The following is a 25,996-nucleotide window of genomic DNA, read 5'->3' as shown; positions in this document are numbered from 1 at the left end:
GTAGGTTTGCTGGTGCATCAATACCACTTGGCCGGGGTTGGCAGATTACTTTCCACTTCATGATAGTCAGACAAAAAGACTTTTGCATTGTCCCACATGACTCACTACTGCAGTAACAGTAGCTGTGCCATTATCAAAAATCAGGTATCAAATTCTTTCTCAGTTTGTTGGTGAGCAGATTTCCATGTAGTCATAGTAACTGGTAACTATCTGACATTTGTACTTGTGAGATGGTAAAATTTAGACATTTTCCATAACATTTTGGTTGTCTTTGAATTTGGAACAAATACATAAGTTCAGAGCACTTGCCATGCTGTCAATTTTCCAATACTTCTTGTTTTCCTGAAAGTCCCACTTCCTGGAAGCATTACTGTCTTTGTCTCTTAAAATACATTTTCAGTCGCAAAAAAAAAAGCAAAAATATGTAACCTCTAGAAACAAAAAAAATAGCATGTTTTTAAAAAGCACCTTCAACACAATTTTTTAAAATCAACTTCATGATTACAAGCTAAATTAATGATTTACCGGTAGGGATTACTGAAAGGTTGTGGTTGGCAATGCTCATTTTTTTATAGATTAATAACTATTTTGGTGTCATTAGCACGAAAGCACCCCACCAAGAGCAATTTTTCAGTCAGCTGCTAATTGCTTTTGAGAACAAATTGTTCAAATAAGCCAGTTATCCAAAGACTCTAGAACAGAAAATACAGAAATTCCTCTAGTTTTAGTATTTAATATAATATGCTACTATCTGATAAAGAATTGTAGCAGAGAAATTTTGTATCTATTTAGGACTTGGCTTCCTGCAAGCTGTTTTTCTTTAGGACACATGGCATATCTCTGCCCTGTGTGTGTTTGTGGTGACCATTATCTAGATAAGCAGAAATGGATGGGATTCCAAATCTGTTTATTCATCCCAGAAAAGTCTGTGTGCAGTTTGAAGCCTGTCTTTGTTCCTGGACTTGGGCTGTACTTCAGCATTGCTGGTTCAAAGCAACTTCAAAGGAAAGCCAAGACCAGTTGTTGTGGCAGCAGTGGAACTGCTATAGCTCATTTTCCCACTGATCCCTGTGTTACATCCCTATGCACTGCTTCATAAATCCTTCTCTAGCCCCTCTTTTATCAGGTTCTCACCAACATGTACATAAAAACATAGGGCAGGGACACTGATTTAAGTCTGCCTAGTCTTCAGTTTCTGGAAGGATTGCAGAAAACTAACCTTGGGCTCTCTAGCTGAGCAAATGAGTTCAGCAGTTTTTGGAGAGGAGATAGATGGCCAGTCAGACAAGATGACCACACTGACATAATTTCTTTTGGAAAGCTGGCCTTAAAGGAAATAAACTGATGTAAGAGACTTGCTTGTTGCTGCTGCGTGGTGGGTCAATGAGAAATGAAAGTCCTTTGGACCTCAAGATTACTCAGTTGCTCGAATGAAACAAGTGGATGGTCCTGCAGTTGTGGTCCTCATCGTAAAGTTGCCTCCACTCTTAGCACGAATGGGTAAATTCATCAGAGGTGCTGAAGAGACAGATCTCGTCTCATGCTCCTTATCCTAAGCAGGGCTGATGGAGCAATCAGAGCCAGAACAGGAGAGCCTTATCCAGTTAGTGTAAGTCCTGGAGGATCATTATGATGAATTACAACAGCCTGTAATTCCCTTTAGTTCCCTACAGACACTGTTGACTATTAGACACATAGAGCCGAACGTATTCAATTCACTGCCTTCTAATACTGCCGTGTGTTTAGAATGCTTCAGCGCTGTATATGGGATTGTGATGACTTGCAAAATACTGTAAATGGTTTGTAGCTCTCTGATAGTTTCAATAACTTCATTAATCTTGGAAACTTCAATGGTAGTTGCTTATGGGGACTGTTTTCAAAGGCAGCTTGGATTTAAGCAGTATGTGTGTCAAAGGTGCAGCCCCTGTGTATGTTGTCTGCATTTGCATTGAGTCAAAATGAGGTGGGAATTGTACCAATTACAAATTTGCTTCTTTTTGCAGGGTGACCAGACAGCATTGCACCGGGCTGCTGTTGTAGGGAACACCGATATAATAGCAACTCTGATTCAAGAGGGCTGTGCTTTGGACAGACAAGACAAGGTAAAAGGCAAAGCAAAAGCCCTGTGGGATGGCAGCCTTCGCCGTCAGTAATGTTAAGGTCTCAGAGAGGAAGTTACAGTTTATACTCCTTAGTAAGTGTCTGATGCTTTGAGAGTAATTGGAACAATTACACTGAGAAAAAGGCTGCACCTTATCTTCAATACAAGTGACTGATTTAGTTATGCTTTTATATTAGGCTGATAGTTTTTGGTTTAAGAGTCTGTTCTCAGCTCATTAAGGGATGAATTAAAGGAATGTGCAACCATACTACGCCCTACACAAAACACTGCACAGTTCCCATGATTATCCCAGAAATTTGAGAATCCCAGGCTGTAAGTTTAATTTAGGAGTAAATATAACTAATTTCAAATTCCAAACAAATAACAGTATTTTTACCCTCTTCTAAAAGTAAAATAGAAAATAAGCTAGTAGGAAATGAAAATATTTTTAAGAGAGTGGGTTGGTTATACAGCCCCTAACCTTCTACTCTTGTGTGTGTGCTCTTCAGGATGGGAACACTGCTCTTCATGAAGCTTGTTGGCATGGATTCAGTCAGTCTGCCAAAGTGCTTGTTAAAGCAGGAGCCAACGTTCTTGCCAAGAACAAGGTGAGACCCATGGAAGAGGAGCTTTCAGTTCTGGTCTAAGGTGGCTGTTTCTCAGAACTGGAGATTTCTGGCGTGGCATTTCTCAGCAGGTGGGGGACCAGCTCTTAGTGAGATTTTTTCTTCTTTTTCTTTTCATTTATCACGCCTGGATGGTTCATCCACAGGCATTAGGAAATTCATATTTTGGCAGCTGACGCAGGAGAAACTCAATAACGTGTTGAATGATACATTAATTACAGCTGAGGAACACTGCCATTCCTGTGGAAATCTCCATGGTGCTCTAATTTATACTGAGGAAATTCATTGTGATTGGTGTGATTTAAAATGGAAATGAATTGTACTAATAAGAAAATGGTATTGAAAATCTGTTTTTTTCCAGAAATTAAACAGCAAAAGGAATGTAAGCCACAGAGGGAAACAAAAAAAAGAGTACCTTTTGTCACTAAATTCCTACTAATATATTAGCATAGTCTCTTCCCAGAATCTTGTAATGAACCTGGATTATGTTCCTTTCGGTATTTATAAAACCTTGAGAGCTGTTCAGAGGAAAGAATAACAAAGTAAAGGAGTTTAGTTCCACTCTAATTGTTATAACTGAGGGGCACTTCAATTCACTAATTCAGAAGTTAATGGAATAGTCCAGGAAACGGTGGTAGCAGCCCATGGTGTGAGCAGAGCCAGGGTTTGGAAGGCTGTGCTGCTGGGTTGCTCAGATCACACGGCTGGCACTGTGCCCTAGGTGACAGGGAGAGGGGCTTTGGGATGGCTTTAGGGGATGTCTGAGAATTTTTGGTAAATTTCTTTCTAAAACAGCAGCTGGAAGGAGCTGGGAAAGAAAGGAGACAGCTGGTCAAAGTCTAAGATTTCGAGTAAAAAGGCATGTTGCCTGGGCATAATGTTTCTGTATGTGCACGTGTGTATATGCACTATAGAAGCATATATTTGTACAATTGTGCTCTGCAATTACATCGTCTTCGATATTGTTTTATGTGTATCCCTTCTTTTATATTATTTCTACTACCAATTCTTATTTTCTGTAATTACTTTTGCTGTAATGTCCACCTAGATTTGTATCAAGGGTACTTTAGAGAACTTCTCATGCTTGACTATGAAGTCTTGTTGAAGCTATCCCTGGATACGTTTGTCTATGTATAACCATACACTTCTGTACAAAGGTGTGGGCTTAAGATGCAAGTCTGGTTATCCTGCATGCTTGGGTGCCTCAGGGAGTTAGAAGATTTAGCTTACAATCCAGTGTATGTCAGCTGGAGGCAACCTCTCTGGGAAAGTATGTGCACAAAATAGCACAGCAGGGTTGATGGCTGAAATATGACTGGCAAACTTAAATACTACCTGAGCAACTCCTGTGCTAGTCTTTGATGTCTTACCCACACAGTCTTACCCTTTGCATTTCACTCTTTGGATGTTTTCTAATGGACAAGATATATTCTCAGGAGCCGCTGAAAAATGTGGGAATCATGCATGCTTGTACATGCTTTTACCCTTTTGTTTTCAAGAAAAATGAAGAGCTTAAGTCTACTTAATCTCAAAATGGTTTCTCTGTTCTCTCAGCTTTTTGTGTTACTGATGACAAGGCATTATCATTCTGACAGCTTTTCTGGCAGCCAGGGTTGAGTGCCATGTGCAGGAGCATCCCACAGGCTGTTGACTTACATCTAGACAATGTGTGATTTTGGATGGATGGGACAGATATGGGCTGCTAGATTTGCCAAATCTGTGAAGCAGCAGAAGATGGGAAGGATTTGACACTGTGTTTTGGGTAGCTGTATTCCTCCTGCACAGCAATCACCCTGGAGGTGCAGTTTATTTTAAGTTGGCTGAATAAAATCTCTTCTGCTGTGATAGATCATTCAGTGAGATCAGTTGTAGCCTTATTTTTAGATTCTCCATCAGTCTGTACATTTCAGTGAAGACTCCCAGACTGGTACAACTTGGACCCTCTCTCCCTCTCAGAAGTTGGTGAGAGATTTGTCACCCCATGGGAGATGAACCAGATGAGCCACTCTGTGAGCTCTGACCCTTGGCACCGTGATTCTCCCAGAATTGAAGTCCTCATCTGCTGCACAGGACATCTGCCTTCCCACCAGGGCCAAGCTGCCAAACAGCAAATGATAAAGGCATTGCAGAGCTTTTCACAGATAAACCCGGGAGGGAAAAAATGAACACTTAAATGCAATTTAGCTGCGAAGAAAAATGTTCATGTCTGTCACAGCTTAGGGACTACATTTAGGTCTGTAATATTGAAGTGAAGACCTAAGACCACATCTAAGAGTTGGCCTTTTGTAATTCAAACCCTGCAGCTTTGATCTGTGTTTTGAAAGCAAGGGGGACAAATTAAAGGACGTAATCAAGGTGAACAGGCAGCACAATAAGCCTGGTAAACCTTTTTACCTGAGGTGATTTAATTTCTAGCTCCCAAGAGCAAAAAACCTTGAATGTTTTCAGGCCAACAAAAGCCAAATGCTGCCAGAAAAACTAACTTGTCAGACCAAAAAAATCATTCACCATGTTAGAGAGGCAATACACAAGCCGACGCTTCTTTGATTTCTGTCCATTTCTGCACATTTTCTTCTTTGAGGAACCATAGTATGTGATTCTCTGGAGCTTGGGTGGCTTTTTGCCCTCCCTTCTCATCTTGGCTGGAGACTGGTGTGCCTCCTGAACATCAAAGCTTCTTGAGAGTCTAAAATCTATATCCTGCCTAATGGGAGCACCTACAGACCCAGCCAGACTTCGAGATGGTTTGTGTTATGAACACAAGGAGACAGGAATTGTAACCCTGGTCTGCTCAATACCCTGCAGTAGTCATGGCTGGGATCAAAGATCCTGTGCCATGGCAATTTGGTTTTTTGTGTCTGTGCGTGGGGGAAACCTGAAACACAAGAATTACAGTTCTTTGAATTAAATATTTAACACTGCTGTTTGAGACTAATGAATGAGACAGTTTTTAGAGTTCTTTCTTCCTGTAAACAGATTTGACCAATGCAGATATCATTAGACTGTCCTGTTTCTGCCTTTATTATGTCCCAAGTAAGCCATTGCCAGAATGAAGCGGGGATTTCAGTCTCCGGGTTCATTCACTTCGTATCTTTGGGAAAATAACAGCTTCCCACCCTTAGGTGGATCTTCTTGTGCGAAGACCTGTGAGGTTTTATTTTTTAATATTTATGTCCAATTGCTAAATATGGCTTTTATATTTTCCTGTATTTCTCTAAGGCAGGTAACACACCTCTTCACCTGGCTTGCCAGAATAGCCATTCCCAGAGTACTCGTGTTTTGTTACTTGGAGGATCTCGAGCAGACCTCAAAAATAATGTGAGTTTTGGAAATAACATGTTCATTTTTGTGTGACTTTGTTTTAGCTATATTGCTTTAACTTGTAGAAATACTCAGAAAGGCTTTAAGCTATGATTTTTATTATAAATGGTATTGAAAAAACCCCACTACCCAACCATTGTATTCATCATGTACCGGAATGCTTTTGGTAGGACTGAGCGATGCGCTACTTGTGCATCTCTTGAGCAGGGATAGAAGGAGCCAAATGGGGTTTTCCTGTTGCACACACAGTGGTGAAAGGCTTCAGATCTGCAGATCATATATACTGTGTGTTAGTCTGTCAAACGAGGTAGATTCAAGGTGGCTTCAGTTTCAGACGGCTTTCCTTCTATTTTATAATGATTCTGGCATGATAGATAAAGAGATAAGCAATCTACAAAAGGAAGCCAAATGTTTTTGCCCTGCTTGATAACAAAATCGGCAGAGAAATGGAAGCCTGTGGGGTTTTGGTACCCAGCCTCAGCTGCACAAGTGCCACCCTTCATGAAAATGCTGCTCTGGCCACCACTCATGTTTTCTACACTATGTGCAACCCTAAGGTGAGATTCTAAATTGCACTTTGTGGTTTGTTGTTCAGAAGAATAGATTTAATGGGAAAATATAACTAACTTGGGGTTTGTAGTGCCAGTAAAATAGCATTTATAATTCCAGTATTTCCCATCAGTGGTTAAAGAATTCATGTTCTCACCTTGCCTGACCTGAGCTCTTGCTAAACTTTCCCACCCATGATAGCAGATTTTGTACTGCAGAGAAGACAGCATTGCTGTTCTGTGGAGGTGTGTGGTGTTTACTGCTCTTTCTGATTTAGTAGGATTATTTCATCCCTGAACACCATGACGAGTACAGGCTTTCTCACTGTGATTACATGCTCAGAGCTTTGTTTCTGTTTGCAGGCAGGAGATACCTGTCTGCATGTGGCTGCTCGTTATAATCACTTGCCCATCATTAGGGTGCTGCTCAGTGCTTTCTGTTCTGTCCATGAAAAGAACCAGGTCAGTGCATGAACCTCATTGTGACTCTGTGCCCTTTGCATACGGCCAGTTGTTGGGAAGAGGAATTCCTACCGAAGTAATCCCGCTTCACTCTGTGTGTTCCACTGTGCCACCAAATGCCTAAGCTTTTAAGAACAGCCTTAAAGTAATGGCATATCAGTGGTTTATTATTTTGCCATCGCATTTGCATTATTTCTTTAAAGCATTGCTTATTTATGAGGTGATTTAATGATCTTATAGCCATTACAGAGACATTGTGAAGCACAACTCACTGACATTTAGATGCTACTAAAGTGCGAATTCCTCTGGAATACTTTTCTTCACTGTGTTTTGCAGTAGGGGGAATTAAAAGGACATAAAAGTGAAGACAAAGTATGCTCTAAATTCAAACTAATGATCAGTCCAGACTAGGATTAATCATGCATAGTTGTTTTATAGAGAAGTAATTGATTGCTGTACCTATAGCATAGCCTACTTGGGTGGTAGAAGGGAATGAAATTAGTACAGTAAAACGTGTTAAATCTGCTAAATAAACATATTATGTGGTGCTTAACTACATTTTCTCATGTTCCTGGGAAATCTTCCATGTGTAGTTGAGGATCGTAAAGATGTTTTCTGAACTGTACATTTAATGTTCTTTCTTCACTATGAGATATTACAGCAAACAAAATGGGTTTCAGCATGTTAAATTTACTATGTAATTTTATTTGGAAATGAGTTTTTTAAATTGCAAAATGAGGTACTGAATATTAAGATCAACTGGTGTGAACCTGGTCCAGAGAGATATCCCTTTCCTTCATTCCCCAGCACTACCCGAAGTTGTTCCATATTTGCCCACAGAATGATTTGATTTAGGAGTACACTTCATCTAAGTTAGCAACAAGCAATAGATAACCACTAGTCCTGAGGAGATGTAATTTTATGAAAGCAAAATGCAAGACCAGGGGGACAGGAGGGCATTATATGCATGTGTCCGCTCTCACTTGAACAGTTCTTGGCTCTGTTACCAGTGCTCAAATCTGATCATGGCAGTCTTCACCTCACTGCACCAGGACAAGGGCAGAGCAGTGTGTTAGTGCTGGACATGGCTTGCCTCCTGGCTCTGATCCAAAATCAGTTTTTCCTGAGGAATCTTGTAAAGAGAATGCCAACCATCTTGCTGCCGGTACTTCCCTGAGTATTTCTGAGTAATGTGATACATGACCACCTGCACACCAAATAATCAAACCTGGGGAAAAAAAAGAAGAGATGGTTGTGGTGGGAAAACTTGTTCTACCCTCAGATGTCGTATCCATTTGCTGGAGGTAGAGCTGGGCTGTCTCCAAGATGCATCATGTGTCACTTGGTTTAGAAAAATCAGATCACCAGCGCCCCAGCTGCATTTCTCAAACCCAGGCTGCAGTAGCTCTTTGCCTGCTCCTGTCATCTTCCTCCCCACTCAGTTATTTTTTATTGACCAGGCCTTATTTAAGCTTAGTTGTTGCATCAGTAAGTGTAGGTTTTTTTCATCTCTGAGCATCTTTTAGGAAGGTGTGAATTTTCTAGGGTGAGACCTGAGGACTTGTGTCACAACTTTGTTTTCTGCTTTCTGACTTGCAGGCAGGGGACACTGCACTCCATGTAGCTGCTGCTCTAAATCACAAGAAGGTGGTGAAGCTCTTGCTAGAGGCAGGAGCTGATGCATCCGTTGTCAACAATGTAAGCAGGACACAGAGTTTTTTTGGTATTTTATATTAATGTAGAGTCTCTTCAACATTCTTCATAGGCTTGGTAGAAAATACTTGGTTGAATTATATCTGGGTAAATTAAAGCAATTAGTCACTTTACTCTTGTGCACAGAGTATATACCAACTTGGTGGGAGAAATTCCACATTTTCAGTAGCTTGTGTTTTGAAGGAAATGCTGTTTTCTTTTTCCTCTCAGGCAGGCCAGACCCCTCTAGAGGTTGCCAGACAGCACAATAACCCCGAGGTTGCACTCCTGCTCACTAAGGCATCACAGGTACATTACACATCTCTCCCCAACACACACATACACATGGAGCTGAGGCCACTTAACCTTGGGAGGCTGCATTCCCTGCTCCTTGTCTTCTGCTGTGAAAGGTTCCTATGTTTCTGCTGGCATTGTGGGCTGGCCTCAGGTCTATTGACACAGAGCCTATCAGCCCCTGGGGTAAGCAAGGTGTGTAGATTAAGCCTCAGCAGGAAGTACTGTCAGAGGTCTCTCTGTCCTGACTGGCAGAGTGTGGAGTAGTCAGAGGCACTTGTTCCGTGCAGTGGCCCAGGAGTTAGAAAGTTGCCCTGTACCCAGATGCTCCTGAGTTGTGTCACTCTGCTGCCTGTCTCAGGCATATCCCATCCCCAAAATGGTGGTTAGCACTGGAGGATGCTTTGCAATGGGGACAAAATGTTTATGTCCTGTTTATACTTTGCAGCTGTGTGTGAAATGCTGCAATGCTCTTCAGGCCAGAAGGCAGGTGAGAGGGCATGAGACCAGGCACAATCCTTGCCCTCATCTTCCTTGTCACCTCTGCATGAAAAAGGCTGGGCTTGGCTTGGGAACCAGCCCAAGGACAGCAGAGGAGTTGCTCACCCTTCTAGGGGACAGCAGAGTGTCCCAACAGACTGAGCTCAGTGGTGGTGTGTTTTAACAGCCATAAACACCCATGTTGCTTGGCCCATCAGTTTCCATCTGGCAGTGCACTCTCCTTTATCCGTTGCCTTTCAGACAAGCAAGGAAAAAGTCTGCTCTATTACTTGTCTTCTGTGGTAGGAAAGAGCATGACATCACTGAGTAACAGTGTGGTCTGCCTTCAGGTCTCACGTTTTAACCGTGGGAGAAGCCTGAGGAAGAAGAGAGAGAGACTGAAGGAGGAAAGGCGAGCTCAGTCGGTGCCACGGGATGAAGTGGTACAGAGCAAGGTATGGCCTGGCATTACCAGCTGGATCTGCTGTGAAGAGGGACTGTCACTAAAACCCATGAGGAATCAGTCCATTTGGAGCCATCACTTGTGCGTGGCCCCAGCAGCTGCCTGAGGCAGTCTGTCATGCTCTGCTGCTAAAGCATTTCCCACTCACGTGTGCAGAGCAGCTTAAAACTGGGCAATCAAGGAAGAGGCTCCTTTTCCCCATCTCTGCAACTGCTCTGAACTCTCTGTCTTTGCTTCAAGCAGGGCAGTGTCTCAGCTGCTGACGACACACCGAGCAGCGACCAGCCGCCAGAGAGGAAGAACAACCTGAAGGATAAACCCCGGTCAGCCTCACCAGATCCCAAAGGAAAAAAGAGCAAAAAGAAAAAGCCAAAAGAAAAGGTATCAGTAGATTTAAAACAGCAGGGAGAGAAGGGATAGCTGTTCAGAAGTGGTGTGGGTGTCACTTTAGTGTGTTGGGGCAGCAGCCCCACCATGCTCCTGGGACAGATATAGTCTTCAGATAAAACTGATTTTTGCTGTAATTGTCTCAAAGGATTTATGCCATTCCCACCAGGAATAGTTTACCAGGGCTCATACAGGCCAAACACTGTGTGTATGTTATGCAGGTTTCAGCACTCTCGGACCCCATCTCCCCAGCTGATCAGCAGACACTCCCTCAGCCCCAGAAAAACGTGCCTAAGCGCAGAAGTAAACACCACTGCTCCTCTCCACCCCCTCCCCACGAGGTCCGAGCCTACCAGCTCTACACGCTCTACCGAGGAAAGGATGGGAAGGTGATGCAGGTGAGCCACTGCCCTCTCAGAGGGAGACATTGCGAGCAGCGTGTGCAGCTGGGACACAGGTAATGGATAGAACATATGCTCCACTACCTGCACTCTCAGGGACATGAAATCATGACTTGGGATTGGTTTTCCTTGCTTGGGCTTCAGCTGCATTTTGGCCTGAATTCTGGCAAACTATAAGCTGTTTTTATGCCTGTTAAAGAAGCCACACTTGAGTAGTTTCGATCTGCAAAGATAAGGCGTGAACAGTGATTGGAGATGATACAAGAACTTTCATGATATACTTTGAAACATTAAGAGTTCTGACAGGAGATGCAAAGAGATTTTCCAAGGAAAAGCAGTGTGTGAGCACTGAAAGCTTACTGCCTAAACCAAGAGGTTGAGTAAGCTCAACAGACTTTGTTCCAGTTCTTTCTGGGTTTTGCAACATGTCTTTGGGGATTCTATGTTTACTGGGGGCAGGATTTCTATAGAAACTGGTAAACAAATAAACCTGGAGCTACTAGCCCATGTGCATTTATTCTAGTTTGGAGAATGATATTTTAGTCACTTTATTATGCAGTTAATTACCAGTAGACATTTATAGGAAAGCATAAAAACAGTCATTAAATTATCCTGTAGACACGGTAGACAGCTGTATTATTGTTTTCTTAATACTGCCCTCCTGTACTCCTATGAGGTCTATCCTTTCATTTCCTTAGCTTCTCACATCCATCCATCATCTCTTGTTAGTCCCTTCCTGTAGTTCAGAATTTCAGGAGATTCTGAAGATCATTCAAGTCAGACTTCAAAGGTTTTACTGGCTGTTTACTGCTTTCCAACCTCTCGGTGTAATGTCTGAGAAATTTCCAGACAGGGACACTATGGAATTATCCTCTAGCAGACATCAGGAAGGATGGAGAACCTTTCATATATTAAAAGGAGTATCTCCCTGCCGTGGGGATCTGATGGGCCATAGGAAGGACTTGGGGAGCAGAGAGGTACAGAAAGCAGATAGAAAAGATTTGTATACAAATCTCATCTATTCACAAGGATTAGCTTAATAGAGCTAGAGTCCCATACAGTTTTTCCTGAAATACATGACACTCCTCTCTCCTTTTCTTTTTTGCTTGTCTGTCTTCTTTGATGCCCTGAGGCCATGAATAGCAAACATAATTTCTGAAGTACATGTACTTCTGAAGCTTTCCTTAGTACTTAGCAAACCACCCACCTTTCCCTGGCAAGGGAATAACCCCCAATTTATGAAACACTGCTGCGGGGCTAAAGAAGATGGGGAGGCTTCTCTGCAGACAGATTCAGAGCAGCTGCTTTGGGCTCCTGGTACAGCCCCTGAAGGAGCCAGTTTCTGCCTTTGGGCTGCAGAGGAAGCTGATGAGGTTTAGCTGTCCTTGCTTAAGGGACCCTTTTGTGAGCATCTCCCTGAGAGAGTTAAATGTGGTTAGTGCAGCTGCCCTTGCAGAGGGGCCATGGGATGGTGTCAGGTGAGTCAAAGGCAGGCAGAGGAGTGCCCAGCAGGCAAGGGGCAGCTGAATGCCAGAAAGGTGAGGGCAGACAAAAGCAGCGAGGGCCTTGCCATTCAGTACCAAAAAAAGGACAGAGCACATTATTGGCATTAGGTTAAAAAGCAAATGCACACAATCCACAAAATCAGATTTTTTTTTACAATTGAGAATTACAGCATTGAGACACAGGGTATAGGCCTGTGATGTACTCCCTCAGCCAGCACACAGGGTCTGAGCACAGTGCTGCTTGTAGCCCCAGTGAAATCAACACTGCTGTGTGTTTGGGTGTGTCCACACACATCAGATCAATCCTTGTGTAGGCTGTGCTTTTTCAACTAACAGCCCATTTGCTGAGCTGCTGTAAGATACTGTCAGGAGGGTGAGATACAGTACATGGGATAGAAGAACCCAAGACTGACTGAAGGAGGCTGTGATAATGGTCCAAGTGTGCTAAGAGGGTGGTGGGGTGTAGCAAGTAAATATATCATCACTCCTTTCAGGCACCCATAAATGGATGTCGTTGTGAGCCCCTGATAAATAAACTGGAGAATCAGCTGGAGGCAACAGTGGAAGAGATAAAAGCTGAGCTTGGGACAGTACAAGATAAGATGAATATTAAGCTGGGCCAGATGGAAAGCAAAACTCAACATCAAGTAAGACTATGACCTGAAGGTCTGCTTGTCCATATGATTTAGAAACATATCCTCAACTTAATTAATATTTTCATTGTAATGATTCATTTTTTGCTTCTTGTGTTGTAAAAGCAAACCTGAACTCTTAATGCTCAAGTCCAGGGAACTGTGACATTCCACTGGGAAATGATGTTGCGAACTAGGGTCTTGAGAAAAAAAAACACTGAATGTGTTAAGTGGCTTCTGGTGCTTCTTTAGACAAGGAAACTTAAGGGCTTGAGGCATTAAGAAGGAAAAAAGGCAGCCCTATGGCTGGTCAGTTCATAGTTGTCAAAATCCCACTTGCTGAATTATGTATGGATTGACATTCAAGATAATCTAAATTACTTTTTATTTTTAATTTAGTAGTTATTAATTGGTAATTTTGTGATTGAACCTCTTTGCAAGCTACATCTAATTGTAGTTGGGAGCATTCCTAGAAATGAAGACTGAAAGACTGTACTTTGGTTTACAGGGTTCACAGATGGGAGTTTGGTTTCTAACATGATGATCTCAGCTGAACTGTTTTCCCCCACAGCTGCGTGTTTTGGACAAGCTTATGGCTGAGCGACTGTCGGCAGAGAGGACAGAGTGCCTTCACCGCCTGCAGCAGCACACGGAGCTGGAGAAGAGTGAGGGGGAGAAACGGCAGGTAGGGCTTGAAACAACTACTCCCTCTTAGCTCATCCCCTGGCAGCTCAGCTCAGGAGTTTCATTCTGGCAGGCAGAAAATATCAGATGTGTCTCCTCTGTTCAAACAGGTTAAAGAGCACCAAAGACTGAATTATTCCTATCCACCATCTTAGTCACTCAACCAAATTTATGAAGTTTTTGCATTAGAAATGAGGAATGTGAAATCCAGTCCCACTGCTGTAATTTAATTTGGTGTGTCTCTAGTGTGGGATCTACAACAAAATACCATTTTTCTAACACGGTGATTTGCAAACATTTCTACCACTAAATTTTTCACAGTTGTGCTTTCAGCTTTTGCTTCATTAGAGGACATATGCAGGAACACATCCAAACAGTAAAAAAGGCTAAGATCTGTGTTGTTCCTTTTCCTTCTCATTCATTTGGTTGTGGGCCCTGGGAATCTCTCCCTTCTTCTCCATATGATCTTTTTCCCCCCATGTATTAAAAGGCTGAAGTTCTTTCCTCTGATGTTAGCAACACGGCATCATCTCCAAGCTGTGTATTACTGACAATGGGAAAGTCTTTTTTGGTATGCTTGTTCAACCAGCAGTACAAGAATAACTGCTCCCACAGAGATCCAGTTCTTGCCCTTCCAGCTTCTGCAAAAACTCACCATTTAAAACCTGCTGAGAAATTTGTGTTTCTCCACTCACAAAGATGAATTTAAAAGGCAGTTTGTTTTCTCATTATTGGTATTCTTCCAAGAATTGAGAACTACACTTTGTGTTAGGAAAAGGTCATGAGTGTTTGTAAGACCATTCCAAATCCATGTAAAAAGACTGACAGCTGTGATAATCCTTGCATAAGATACTGATCAAGATACTTGGGTCTAACATCCAGCAAACACTCTTTTCCAAAGAAAAGTACTTACCAAACTAAGGCAGCTTTAATTTTTATTTTGTAAGAGACATAAGTATTTTACTGGCTTCTGAACATCTAGGCTTGTGCTCCATCTCCCTGTAATCTCCATTTAAGAAACAAAATGCTGGAGTGATACATCAGGTGAACTGAATTAAGTGATGTCAGCTGTTCTGGCTCAGTTAGGTCTAATTGAAACAACTGAAAAAACAGAATTGGGCTTTACTAAACACACTGGCTAAATATCCTTGTGCCTAGGAGGGCCTGACCTAAATTCATGATGTCATATGAACAACAGGGTGAAAAGAGCTACTCCTGTTTTAAATTATTTAAATGCATCTGCAGCTGACACTTATTAAGCATCTGTGTAATCTGAAAGCTGTTAGTGATTTATCATATAGTGGGGGGCTCTCATTCATCACTGAATGAATGAAGGTGATTAATGGTGAGAGAAGCAAAGGCTGGTAATTGTATAAAGCTGTCCCCCAGAAGCATCTAATTTGAATTTCACTCTTAAAAAAAACGACCATGTGGTGTTCCTTGCACTTAGAAAGTATCATTGACTGTATGATTAAACAAGTCATCAGAGTTGCATTGGAAGTAGCATATTCACATCTAAGAGTGGTAGCTTGGACTAAAAGAGGCTGCCTTTCATTAGCTAGTGCATAGTTCTCCACCTTTTCTGATCGGCAGTCCTTTAAATATTCCCAGTGGCAGCATGTACATTTGAACAGGGAGTCTAAGCTCATAGATACCCAGCATGCTTCTCTTTGTCCCTGCCACATGTCCTCAGCAGCCCAGGAACCATGGGATCTCATCATAGGATCATGTAATTTACAGTCTCTTTCTGATAGATTTCCTTGGTTGATGAGCTGAAGACCTGGTGCTTGTTGAAGATTCAGAATCTGGAGCTCAAGCTTTCTGGAGATTCCAGGTCATCAAGGCCAAAATCAACTTTGTCCACTTGTGAGTCTCTCACTGAGACCCTGGATACTGACAACAACCCCCACAGTGCCAAGGACTGTAAAGCCAACCAGCCTGTGCTGCAGTCAGAGGGCTCCCACCAGCATTCCTATATCACACTTCCAAATAGCCTCTTGGAAGATGGGGGAAGGAGCAGAGTCCAGATGCCAGAACAAAGCTTTGGGCAACACTTTTGCGTTAAACAAGATGGAGCATTGGGTACAACCACGTCAGGTACTTAGATGTCATATCCATTCAAGGGCGAGCGCATTCACTGAGGGATCCTTGCGTTAGTAACACCACATAATTCTGGTGGTGTGCTTTCCCCCATTCATATGCCTCATGTCTTGGGATTTGAATACACTTCAAGGCAGCCACTGGGAATATTTTAAGATGTGGCTGGGTGGAATTCCAGTGACTCTTCCTAATGCTTCCACTGTGTCTTTGAAGCAAAAGTGCTTTGGTACTTTGAATAACTCTTGGCCCTGGAAGCTTGTGAGGGAAAAAAAAAAACAAAAATGAGATGTGCAGAACGGCCAGGTCTCCACAGCCAAGTAGAATGCTGTCAGAGCCCTGGCTTCTCTAACATACAATGTATATGTCCCCTAAACACTATGCAAAGTGAACAGACATGGATGCCCCATCAAACTAGAAAGGCTCATAAGAGATCTTGTGGTACCTGAGTGTGAGCTGTTCTGCATTGGAACAGTTCAAAAACATCAACATGTGTGACCTTTCCAAAATTACTGGGACTTCCAGTTTTATAGAAGCAGGGAGTTCATAAATATCAGCAGACATAACCTACTTTGGAAGTCTAGACTGATACTTGTTACATGTCCCTCCAATGAAGTCACAGAATCACAGAATGGTTTGGGTTGGTAGGGACCCTAAAGATCGTCTAGTTCCAACCCCCCTGCCACGGGTAGAGACAACTATACTTTCCACTATACCAAGTTGCTCAGAGCCACATCCATCCTGGCCTTGAGGAAAAGGCTCAAAAGTGAAAACACTTCTGAGGATGGGGCATCCACAACTCTGGGCAACCTGTGCCAGTGCCTCATCACCCTCACAGTGAGGAATTTTTGCCTAATATTTATGTCCTTTGCCTGTTGTCCATCTGTAGCCCCACAGCTGCAATGCAGCACCTCCCTGCCTTGGCCAGCTTTTCTCTTTTAATGACTTCTATTACATCACCTGACTGTGAACATATGATAAATTAATACAAGCCTCTACAACGTTCACACAAAACCACATAATTCATTAAACACCGAGGTCTTCTGAGTGCTAAAATAAATGCCCAGAGCTTTTCTTAATATATTGTGTATAATTTATTCTATAGGTACAGAGCAACAGGTAGTGGCTGGCGGACCAGTTTCTTCTTCTGCCCCTTCTCAAGATGTCAGGCCAAAGGACAGAGCTGTGAGTGCCAGCACGTTCCACAAGTTCCAGCAGGAGCTACCCTCCTCTGAGCTTTTGGGCTCCAAATTAAGACACATTAAAGTTCAAGCTGCTTTGCAGCCATTGACTGAACCTGCAAAGACTGAACCGCAGAGCGGCTACTTCATTGACAAAGGAACTCAGACAAAGAAGTCCAGCAAAAGTGGGCAGTCGAGGCACAAAGCTCTGCACCACACCGGGGCACAGCCTGGCCAGGAGCAGCAGCCCTCGGCCCCACCTGCCCCTCCGCTCAGAGACACCTCCCAGGCTCTGGAGATTACCCAGTACTTCTTTGAGGCCGTGTCCACGCAGATGGAGAAGTGGTACGAGCGGAAGATAGAAGAAGCCCGGTGCCAAGCGAACCAGAGAGCGCAGCAAGACAAAGCTGCACTCAAGGAGCACATCAAATGCTTAGAAGAGGAGCTCTGCAAATTAAGGACTAAGGTGCAGAAAGAGAGCTAGCATCTGCCAGGCAGGTACTCAAGCAACAGGACTAATTTTGGAACCTGCCGTATGGGAATTTGGAATATTGATAGGTATTTGTAGTGCCTGTTACATCCAAACAAAACACTCTTTTTCAGGAGTAGAAATAGCTTTGGAAGCTCCACAACTGAGGAGAGTTCATATGCAAACTCTGTTGATAACAAAGAGATGCTGCAGATTATTTCTAAGAGTCTGTTAATATTGCACTCTCAGTTTCCAGATGCTGCTTGAAACCAAACTGCATTAATAACCAAAACTGCTTTCTGAAAAGGGAATTCCCTTACTTCCACACAGGACACAGGCAAGCGGGTTCCACTGTATGCTACATGGAAATGTGTGATGATACCAGTACTGAAATAAATCCAGGATGTTTGAAAGCTTTTGACAGAATTACTTAGTGATGGGAGGGCTATTGATCCTATTTTAGATACTCCCAGGGCTTCTCTCTAGTCAGTGGAGAGAAGCTAAAGAACCCACTCCAATTACAAGCCCAGGTGGGTGACAGATGCAGGCTTCCAGCTGGGAGACGGCAGGCAACCATGGAGGGAGATGCCAAGGCGGCTCATCCCATTAGATACAGAGGCTTCAGCTACCACTTTGCTTTTCTCTTGGTTTTCCATTACTAAAACAAGTGCTAAATCAGATTTGTCTTAAGGTGTCCTGGTTGCAGAGCTCCTTGTGGTTACACTATTGTTGGGGCTGTACTCCAGTAATGTGACTGAGAACTTTTGTTTAGGGCATGGATGGCAAAGTATTTTACTGTAAGCGCAGCGCGGTCTATTTGTTAGGTGTAATTTTTATATAAATCTCTTTTCCTTCAAGCAGCACATGGCTGAATTCTCTACTATTGCAGAAGCTTGAAAAAGTCCTTATCTAAGGAAGTGAAAGCTTGGTTCCCTGTATTCAAATGTTTATTTTTCTGCAGTCAGGATTTTTTCCCAGGCACCTTGTCCAGACTCTCTACCTTTGTACCTCTGAATGATTCCTCTCTCTGTTTTTTTCCCTTGTATCTCTAAAATGGAGACCAGGTCCTGGTGAGTCTACAAGTTTTAGGACAAACAGTCCCACAAAACAGAACTCAACATTTTAAAGGTTTTATCGAGGTTTTGTTATAAAATCAGAACTTCCATTGACCCATGCCTTCCATGCTGACAGACTCCAAATAATCCAGAAGCACTGTCACTCATTGCATCTGCACCCCTTTAGAGTTTCTTCCTTATACCTCTGAGAAGGCTCCATCAAATTCTGTTAGAAGTTTACTTACCAGATCATGATAGAACAACTGCTCAGAATCAGTTCCAACACAGGATCGTACTGTTATGCCAAGGAGAAGAAGACTTTTTTTTTTCTGGACTAAGGAGTTCTAAAATCAATACAAAATACTTCACAGTGTTGAAGAACACCATTCACTAATTAGTAATTAAGCTTTGGTCTTCTTAGCAGATGTATAAAGCAAAAAAAAGTCATATTATATAACAATATTTTTAAAGTTCCTATCACTGCACTATCACAACAAGTGTATCTGCAGCTATGGAAATCCTGGTTTTATTGCTCTGACTTCTGTAGTCTACTATAGACACTTTGGTATGTTTACAGTTTTGTTTAAGCTACAGTAGGAATGCAGAAGCATGCTATTGAAGTTTTGTATCACCTGGATGAAGCTGATGTTTTGCCAAGCAATTAAAGTAAGTGTTGCTCAGAAATGTGTGGTGTAATGTTTTCTAGCCAGAGAAAACTGACACAGTCCCCTCGCTTGACTTGGAAGGGGGAGCAGAAGATTGGACTTTCAACTTCTAAGCTTTTTGTTTGTGGTTATAAAAAATGGAAATGGAGTCTGCCATCTGTGCTGAGGGAGGCTGCAGGGACTGAGGGCTGTCTGTTGGCTGGTGCCGGCCCCCATTTCAGAAGTTACAGGCACAGGGCTGAGTTGTGCACTGATCACACACATGCCCTGAGCTTGCCAAGCTCAAGGAGAGGCTGCAGCTTTAGCTGCTCTACTTCCCATACAGACCACACTACCAAAGTCATAGGTCCAAGTACTTCTAAGTAAATCCAAGTAATTACCAAGTAATTTAAGGCAGTACCCTGGCTGCAGGTTACTGATTTTAGAGGTTCTCTGAAGCCAATGAGTGCATGGTAAAAGGGAAGCATTTTCTGCTAATTCCTTTCTATACCCCTCCCTTCTTCACAGTTGTGAAGGACTTCTCAAAACACGTGCATGATCTACCTACCTTTCTCTGCAGGTAAATTTGTTTACCCTCACAGGCTGTACTTGGACTCCTTAAGGCTTCTGGCTGCCAACATTATCTTGGCAAGCCCACAGAAGAGTAGAGATTGAAGGGCAGCAGCACTGAAGAGGTCAGCATCTGCCTGTCAGTCCTAGCTCTGGATTACATGCCCACAACCTGGAAATGTATGAAGTGGGAGTCAAAGGAGTAATGCAGGCTCTGGGTTCCAAAAGGAAAGCACAGTCATGAAGCAGCAGGGTAAAGCCTCCTGATTAAGGAAGAGAAATCCAAGCACTGGCTGAAAGGCTACTGTGGTAACAGCCAACATTGGTTATGGCTTGTTCAGTCAAAATCCCTTTCTAAGCAGAACTTTCTCCGAACATGAAAAATAAATCCCCAACACACAAATGTTCTGTCAGTGTGTTCTACCAGAAAATGTTAACAACATGTAAAATTTTAATGAAGCATTTTTACATACATATTTTTCACAGACTGATTGAAGCTCAGAGGATTCAGTCTATACAAATCTGAACCACAGTTCCTGCTTCCAGCTGGGGTCTTTGTCTTGTATCCTGGAATACTGTCCTGTCCTTTCCCTGGTGCCAATGGTGATACTTTACTGGATTTGCTGCCAGTCTGTCCAGCTCAGCAACTCTGCAGCAAACCACCTTGGGAAGCAGGGGTGTTCCCTAAGGAAAGTACAATAGCGGAGTGGGAGACGGAAGAGTTCCTGCATCTCTTGGAATCACCACCTAAAAGAGTCATGCATCTATCTACTGCTGCCTGTCTGGTTACGTGAAGAAAATCCCCAGCTCATCCAGGCATTTTTAAATTATATGGGGAAAAAAAAAAAAAGATACACTGCAGCTCAAGGAAAGCGACAACAGTTGCAAGCTAACAATTAGAAATGGAGAAGTATAACATTTGAATAAACAAACCACAACATTTGCAGTTAGTATTTTCTACCTCTAATTCTTCTTTATATATTGACTTTTAAATACTAGTTTGAAGGTACTTGGTCATAAATGTTTCGGACTAAAATCTCCCATTTTCATATATAAAGACCTCCCCTTTTAAGTTTTATTCAGCTACTACTGAAAATCAACATCTACACACAGAACATTAAGATGATGTTTGTTCCGGGCCAATTTATTTATCCTAAATTCTTTTTTTTTAATCACAAGTTTGGGTGAAAATCCTTGGCATGGTACATGAAGAGCTGTTATTGTGAATATTACCACTTACAGTTACCACAGTAAAAAGCAGACAATAATCTGGCATATATTTATTTTCCATTTCACTGGCATTAATACAGCTGTTGTAATTTTTGGTGCTTTCTGCTTTTCCTGCAGCACATGCTACATCATCCATGCAGATCTTTAAAGTCTTTTGTGTCCAAGTGATTTCCACTTTTGAGGGTAGCCAAACTGAGAAGTGGATGAGGAAGAGGAAAAAACAAAACCCCCACTGTGGTAGATTCCTCCTTCAAACATTACCAGGTTGCCAGCAAAGCTGCCATTATAACCACATTCTGGAAAAAACACTGTGCTTATTTGCAGCAGATGAAAAGCAAACTGTCAATAAAATTAAGATCAAGATTTTGCCAGTTTAAGTGTTCTTTGAAGTTCCTGAAGTTGCATGTTGCCCTGCGTAATCATCATCCTGATTGCATCCTGTAAAATAGAATGGAATCTAGTGAAATGAACACCCCCCATACACAGCACAGGTTTTACCCAAGCATGCAGACTTCTAATGCATTAAAATACAAAAATTTCTTACTGGCACTGCTGTCATCTACTTCTTTGTGTGATGTAACATTACAGTCTCTGAGGTGGTTAAAAACCAGGTAAATAAATCGATTAATTTCCTCTAGTTCCTTAATGATATTCATGCCTGTGGCTTTGCTTTAAAATGCAGTTTTTAACAGGATTCAAACTGCTAATAATGTTTCCTATATGCCTCTGTGTGTACTGCCTTTGCAAGCTCAGTAATGAGAACTGCGCACGGGTATTATGGAGATGGGTTTTACAGAGCAGGTGGGTGTTTCTCTCAACATTATCTAAGGACTCCAAGGCTTTGCATAACTCAGCCACCAATTCCTTGGGCCCTGGCTAGAAAAAGGGAAGAACTAGGAAGCAGAGGACTGGAGTCTTCTCAGCAGTCTGGAAGCGACGCCTATAAAACAAACCCCCGAGACACAGGACAGGACATGGCAGTGACCATTCCCGAGGGCAGGCGATCAGAGTTGCGGGTTCCCGATCCTCACCTCTTCTGTAGCATCCTTATTTCTCCTGAATTCCTCCCTGGCCCAGTCCTTTAAGTAGCGGCGATCCTGCTCAGCAGGAACCTCCCGGATAGCCCGCAGGATCTTGCGGTACAACTGAAGGACCTGCTGCCGCCTCAGGAACTGGCAAGGAGAGATGGAAGTCTGCCCGCTGCCCCAGGACAGTGCTGCGAGCTGCACCCTCGGCGGCTTTGCTTGGAGGGATATTTAAACAACCACCGAGTTCCCCACCGTACCTACAGGACGCAGTTTCCCCGAGCCCCCCAGCCCACCCGTACCTGCTTGAGGGTGAGTGCGCCCGGCGGGAGGCGCCCGGCGGCCATGACGCGGCTCCGCCTCTGCCCCGCCACGGGGCCGCCGAGCCCGCCCCGCGCGGGCGGGGCCAAGGCCGCCATTTCCTGCGTCGTCCCAGGAGACCCGGCAGGGGCACCGTCCTTCCCTTTATTTAAGCTTTGATCAATTCAAGGCACGGACGTCGTAATTACAAAGAGCGGTACCTCTCTTTATTACTGCAGACGATACAAGATGCATAGCTTTTGCAATGAAAAATCCCGTCCGTGCTCTAAGACACCGGATTTATGAAACATCCCCAACGCCTGCCTCGGACAGGGGTAAATTCCACAGTGTAAACTGGTAAGGCAGGGATCAGAATATGACATGATTCGGAAAAGTCCCTGCTGGTATCGTCAGGCAAAAATCAGAAATGATTAAAGAAAAAAAAAGTGTTAAAACCGCAGAATAGTTTCAAGTATTCAAGTACTTATTTTTTGGTTGTTCAAAACCATCTGCCGCCCCTGCTCCCCACGCCTTCCCAGAGGCATCTCCACATGGTACTAAAGAAGGCTTTATTTGCAAGACACCTCAACTTGTAAAGCAAAAATGCTTTTCCAGGAGCAAGACTGGTTTTACTTACAGCAGCAGGGAGAGAGCAGCAGGAATAATTTTACCTCTGTTAATACTACAAATGCTTTTTTTTTTTTAAGGTAATAAATTATTACAAGAGGAGTTGAGACAGGTTTTACATTACTTGTGGGAATAGCAGGAGGCAATCTCACCAGTGCATAATTGTCCTCTGACACTCCTGGGAGGAAGCACACAAACCATTCTGTTCTTACACAGTCTCTGCCCCAGGGCAACTCCCACAGGATAATCCCAGTTAGGAGAGCCTTGTGACCCCTCCAGTGAAATGCAGTTTCTTGTATTTCAGCGGTTCAGCAGCAGCAATCGGGTCCTGACCTTGTCTCCAAAGTCTAAAGAGTGTCAGAAGCAGTCACCAGTTCAAACCACTGTCTGAGGGCATCACTCAGAGTTTCTGGGAGCGCATTCACATCTCTAAGGATCATGTAGAATGGGAATGGGAATTCTTCCATGTAAGACCTGATTTCAGGCAATTCTCCAGGTCCTTTGAATATGGGTACTTTAATGTCCAAAATAGAATCCTGTAAAAAAGTACTGATGTTACTACTAAATGAGACATATTCTATGATCACTGATAGAATTTACCCTGTTTTCTAAGTACTTACAATTCTCCCCCATTAGGTTAAAAGTTAATAAAATACTTTTAAGATTAAAAGCTGTAAGTGTTCAGTGGTAAATCAGATCAGAAGCTGAACATAAATCAGGTAAATGCTTTTGCCCTTTTAGATAAAAGTGTACTAATCTATGAATTACAGGCTAGAAGAGACTAAGCTTAAGCTTCTGCAAATTCTGTAAATAAATTCTGTCTTCTCATAGCATTTTATGATTTTATTGTTGGCACTTTAGTTCTATTAATTTGATGCCTTCCCAAGAGAGTCTGTAAGCTCTTTAGTGCTGAGTTCAACTCGTATTTGTGCAGTGCTCTAATAAAAGATTCTTTAGAAACTTCATAGTATTTCAACAGATACGACAAAGACAAAAATCAGATTAAACTCCAGCTGTGCTTCTTGTAAAGTAACTTCTTAGTTGCTCAGTGTAGCAGCTCAGAAATAAATAAAGCTTATGGAAAACATCTTTTTTTCCCTGGAAAAAAAACCTTATGAAAAGCACCCAGAATTTTCATTTGATACTACAGCCAGGTTTCATCGGAACCTTTCAGCAGTTCGTCAGCAGGAGAACTGTTGGTTTTTCAACAATATAGCAGATGTGTTTTGTATGCAAAAATAAAGATACAGGAAGAAAACATGAACTACAAAATTGGAGTCTTTACCACATAATTCACTACCAGGCTTATGTTTGCTCACTTACTGCACTACAGAGTCTTCCTGAAACACTCCCAGATATTTCAGCTTCCCATCCAAAGATATTTAAGTTTTCTTCCCCCATTACCAGATGCAGGACTCAGATTTCCCAACTGAGGCATTCAATAACTCTCACATACTCCCTTCTGTCTAATGTTTAATCTCATACTGGCTCCAGCTGTCATGTCAATTGGAGACTGCTGTCAGAAATTATCAAGTTGAATCAGAGCTGAGATGGAACAAAGCATCTCTCAAACTCCAAATCTGTCAACTTGCCAGCTGCTTCCCTGGTGGCCCAGAGCTACAACCATTCTGTTTGAAGACAGGAGCTCTTATTTAGCCTTTCTGTGGCATGCAAGCTGAGATTTTTTTTAAATACAAAAGATAAGAAGCACAGTAGGAAGAAATGGTAGATCTGACAGATGTGAAAAACTGCAACTGGGTTCAGTATCTCTGACCACTACAAAAGATAAGGTAGCTGTATGACACTATAAAAGACAAGAAAAAGATTTGTATCGGTTTCTCATTCACTGCAGCTGAATACTTGTTCACTTACCCGGGAATTAGGATTGTCCAACACTACGAAAATAACAAAGATATTGGCATTCCGAGCTGCTTGAACTGCTGCTGTCACCCGTTCCTTGCCTTCCAAGAAAAGGCCTCTTCCATCAGATACAATCAAAAGCAGCTGTGCCGTTTCTGAGCACAAAGAACATTTAAAATTCCAGTGAGTTCAGAGTAATCCATTTAAAAGGCAACCCCCCCTATTTTGCTGTTTGCCCTGTGGATATAATGGAAAAAGGAGTATTCCTAAGGAAATTAACTCTTAATCTAATAGAATTATGTGATTTAACATTAAGCTGCTGTTCCTAGTGGGTCAAGAAAGAGAGGAGTGTGTGATACCATTGAAAATAATGGGGGTAAGGGGGTGGTGACACCCATGCACAACACACAGACGACCCGCACCATCCATCAGTACTATAATCAAGGATGAAAGTCATGGAAAATACCAAGCAGACTTAGTCACGGCCTTGTCTTTCATGCCTAGGGGTTGAATACTGACTGAATACTGACAAGAGTCCAGCCCCCAGCTCAGGAGAGCACCAGCTGCTGCAATGAAATAGAGCTCAAACCTATGTTCCTCTAGAAGTGGCACTATGGGTCCATTTGTAGGCTTTTCTCTGTTGTCCCCACTTTAACAGGCTTGGCTTCCATCAGAGAACAATCCTGGACTGCCCAAAATGGGTTATTTTTGGAAGAAACTAAATCAAAAGAGGCTGGGAGGCACAGTCAAGGCGGTCCAGCTGTTTTGAAGTAAACCTCCTGAAACATCAGACATAGCACCCATGCTGGGTTCCTCAGCACCAACCATGTCAGGAGACATGTTACTTGACTCAAGTTGCCCCCAGAGTCAGATACATCCCTCTAAAGGTACATTCTAAGTTATGTATCTGTCACCCTTTAATTACACATAAACCCACAGTAATTACAGTCAGGAATGCAAGCCCTTATTGTTACAGAGGGATGCAGAACACACTTCTGCAGACAGGCCCCAAATGTGACAGGGCTTTGTCTTTCTACAGAAAGAGGCGAAGGATCCTACAGCCTTTTCTCTTGCCAGCTCTCTAATCCTAAGGAGCTGATTGCTGCTGCATCCCTCTCTAGTTTAACAGAACTGGATGCTGCTCCCCCTCAGAATATTCTGACACCCTGGCCACCCTGTGGCAAAGCAGCTGTGGGTTATAAATCCCAGACTGTCCATATCTTGGAGTACTTCAACGAGAACTTATAAAAAATACTGGTGCCACCATGACAATCTTTTAGCTATCACAAAACAATCTTTTAGACTAACTATGGGTCAGACACAAGGCAAGCAGTCTTCCAGC

General features: G+C 42.8%; 3 protein-coding genes across 10 annotated transcripts in view; 1 reads left to right on the top strand and 2 right to left on the bottom strand.

Moving 5' to 3' along the window:
- Positions 1 to 19,082, top strand: part of ANKRD6 (ankyrin repeat domain 6) — an 89,616-nt gene extending 70,534 nt beyond the window's left edge. For 6 of the 8 annotated variants that reach the window (XM_069011156.1, XM_069011152.1, XM_069011153.1 and 3 more), the window contains 13 exons: positions 2,004 to 2,102; positions 2,611 to 2,709; positions 5,947 to 6,045; positions 6,960 to 7,058; positions 8,658 to 8,756; positions 8,982 to 9,059; positions 9,875 to 9,979; positions 10,231 to 10,368; positions 10,596 to 10,772; positions 12,775 to 12,927; positions 13,484 to 13,597; positions 15,351 to 15,693; positions 16,799 to 19,082. In XM_069011156.1, the coding sequence (XP_068867257.1) occupies positions 2,004 to 2,102; positions 2,611 to 2,709; positions 5,947 to 6,045; positions 6,960 to 7,058; positions 8,658 to 8,756; positions 8,982 to 9,059; positions 9,875 to 9,979; positions 10,231 to 10,368; positions 10,596 to 10,772; positions 12,775 to 12,927; positions 13,484 to 13,597; positions 15,351 to 15,693; positions 16,799 to 17,358 (2,163 nt within the window). In that variant the 3' untranslated portion in view covers positions 17,359 to 19,082. The remainder of the gene's footprint in view (positions 1 to 2,003; positions 2,103 to 2,610; positions 2,710 to 5,946; positions 6,046 to 6,959; positions 7,059 to 8,657; positions 8,757 to 8,981; positions 9,060 to 9,874; positions 9,980 to 10,230; positions 10,369 to 10,595; positions 10,773 to 12,774; positions 12,928 to 13,483; positions 13,598 to 15,350; positions 15,694 to 16,798) is intronic. The other 2 variants (XM_069011158.1, XM_069011157.1) reach the window with 1 other exon arrangement.
- A 1,797-nt stretch (positions 19,083 to 20,879) lies between these two features.
- Positions 20,880 to 22,301, bottom strand: LYRM2 (LYR motif containing 2). Its single transcript, XM_069011159.1, has 3 exons — positions 22,170 to 22,301; positions 21,874 to 22,014; positions 20,880 to 21,280 (listed from the first exon to the last, which is right to left on the bottom strand). The coding sequence occupies exons 1-3, from the start codon at positions 22,284 to 22,286 to the stop codon at positions 21,200 to 21,202; spliced, it is 339 nt and encodes a 112-aa protein (XP_068867260.1). The 5' UTR covers positions 22,287 to 22,301; the 3' UTR covers positions 20,880 to 21,199.
- Positions 22,302 to 22,372: 71 nt separating this feature from the next.
- The window catches only part of MDN1 (midasin AAA ATPase 1), a 93,563-nt gene continuing 89,939 nt past the window's right edge, over positions 22,373 to 25,996 (bottom strand). Inside the window, exons 101-102 of the mRNA XM_069011160.1 lie at positions 24,667 to 24,809; positions 22,373 to 23,330 (exon numbers count right to left, since the gene is read on the bottom strand). Of these exons, the coding sequence (XP_068867261.1) occupies positions 23,142 to 23,330; positions 24,667 to 24,809 (332 nt within the window). The 3' untranslated portion in view covers positions 22,373 to 23,141. The remainder of the gene's footprint in view (positions 23,331 to 24,666; positions 24,810 to 25,996) is intronic.

The sequence above is a fragment of the Aphelocoma coerulescens genome, chromosome 3, assembly GCF_041296385.1.
Source record: "Aphelocoma coerulescens isolate FSJ_1873_10779 chromosome 3, UR_Acoe_1.0, whole genome shotgun sequence".
NCBI classification, from domain to species: domain Eukaryota; kingdom Metazoa; phylum Chordata; class Aves; order Passeriformes; family Corvidae; genus Aphelocoma; species Aphelocoma coerulescens.
This window is presented reverse-complemented; position numbering and strand designations above follow the sequence as displayed.

What these genes read in the sequence shown, in the direction of transcription:
- LYRM2 (XM_069011159.1), bottom strand. Translation starts at nt 22,286, where the DNA reads ATGGCGGCCTTGGCCCCGCCCGCGCGGGGCGGGCTCGGCGGCCCCGTG. An exon ending in GCGCACTCACCCTCAAGCAG is followed by an intron (nt 22,015 to 22,169) that starts GTACGGGTGGGC and finishes TCTCCTTGCCAG; the next exon opens with TTCCTGAGGCGGCAGCAGGT. An exon ending in ATAAGGATGCTACAGAAGAG is followed by an intron (nt 21,281 to 21,873) that starts GTGAGGATCGGG and finishes TCTATTTTACAG; the next exon opens with GATGCAATCAGGATGATGAT.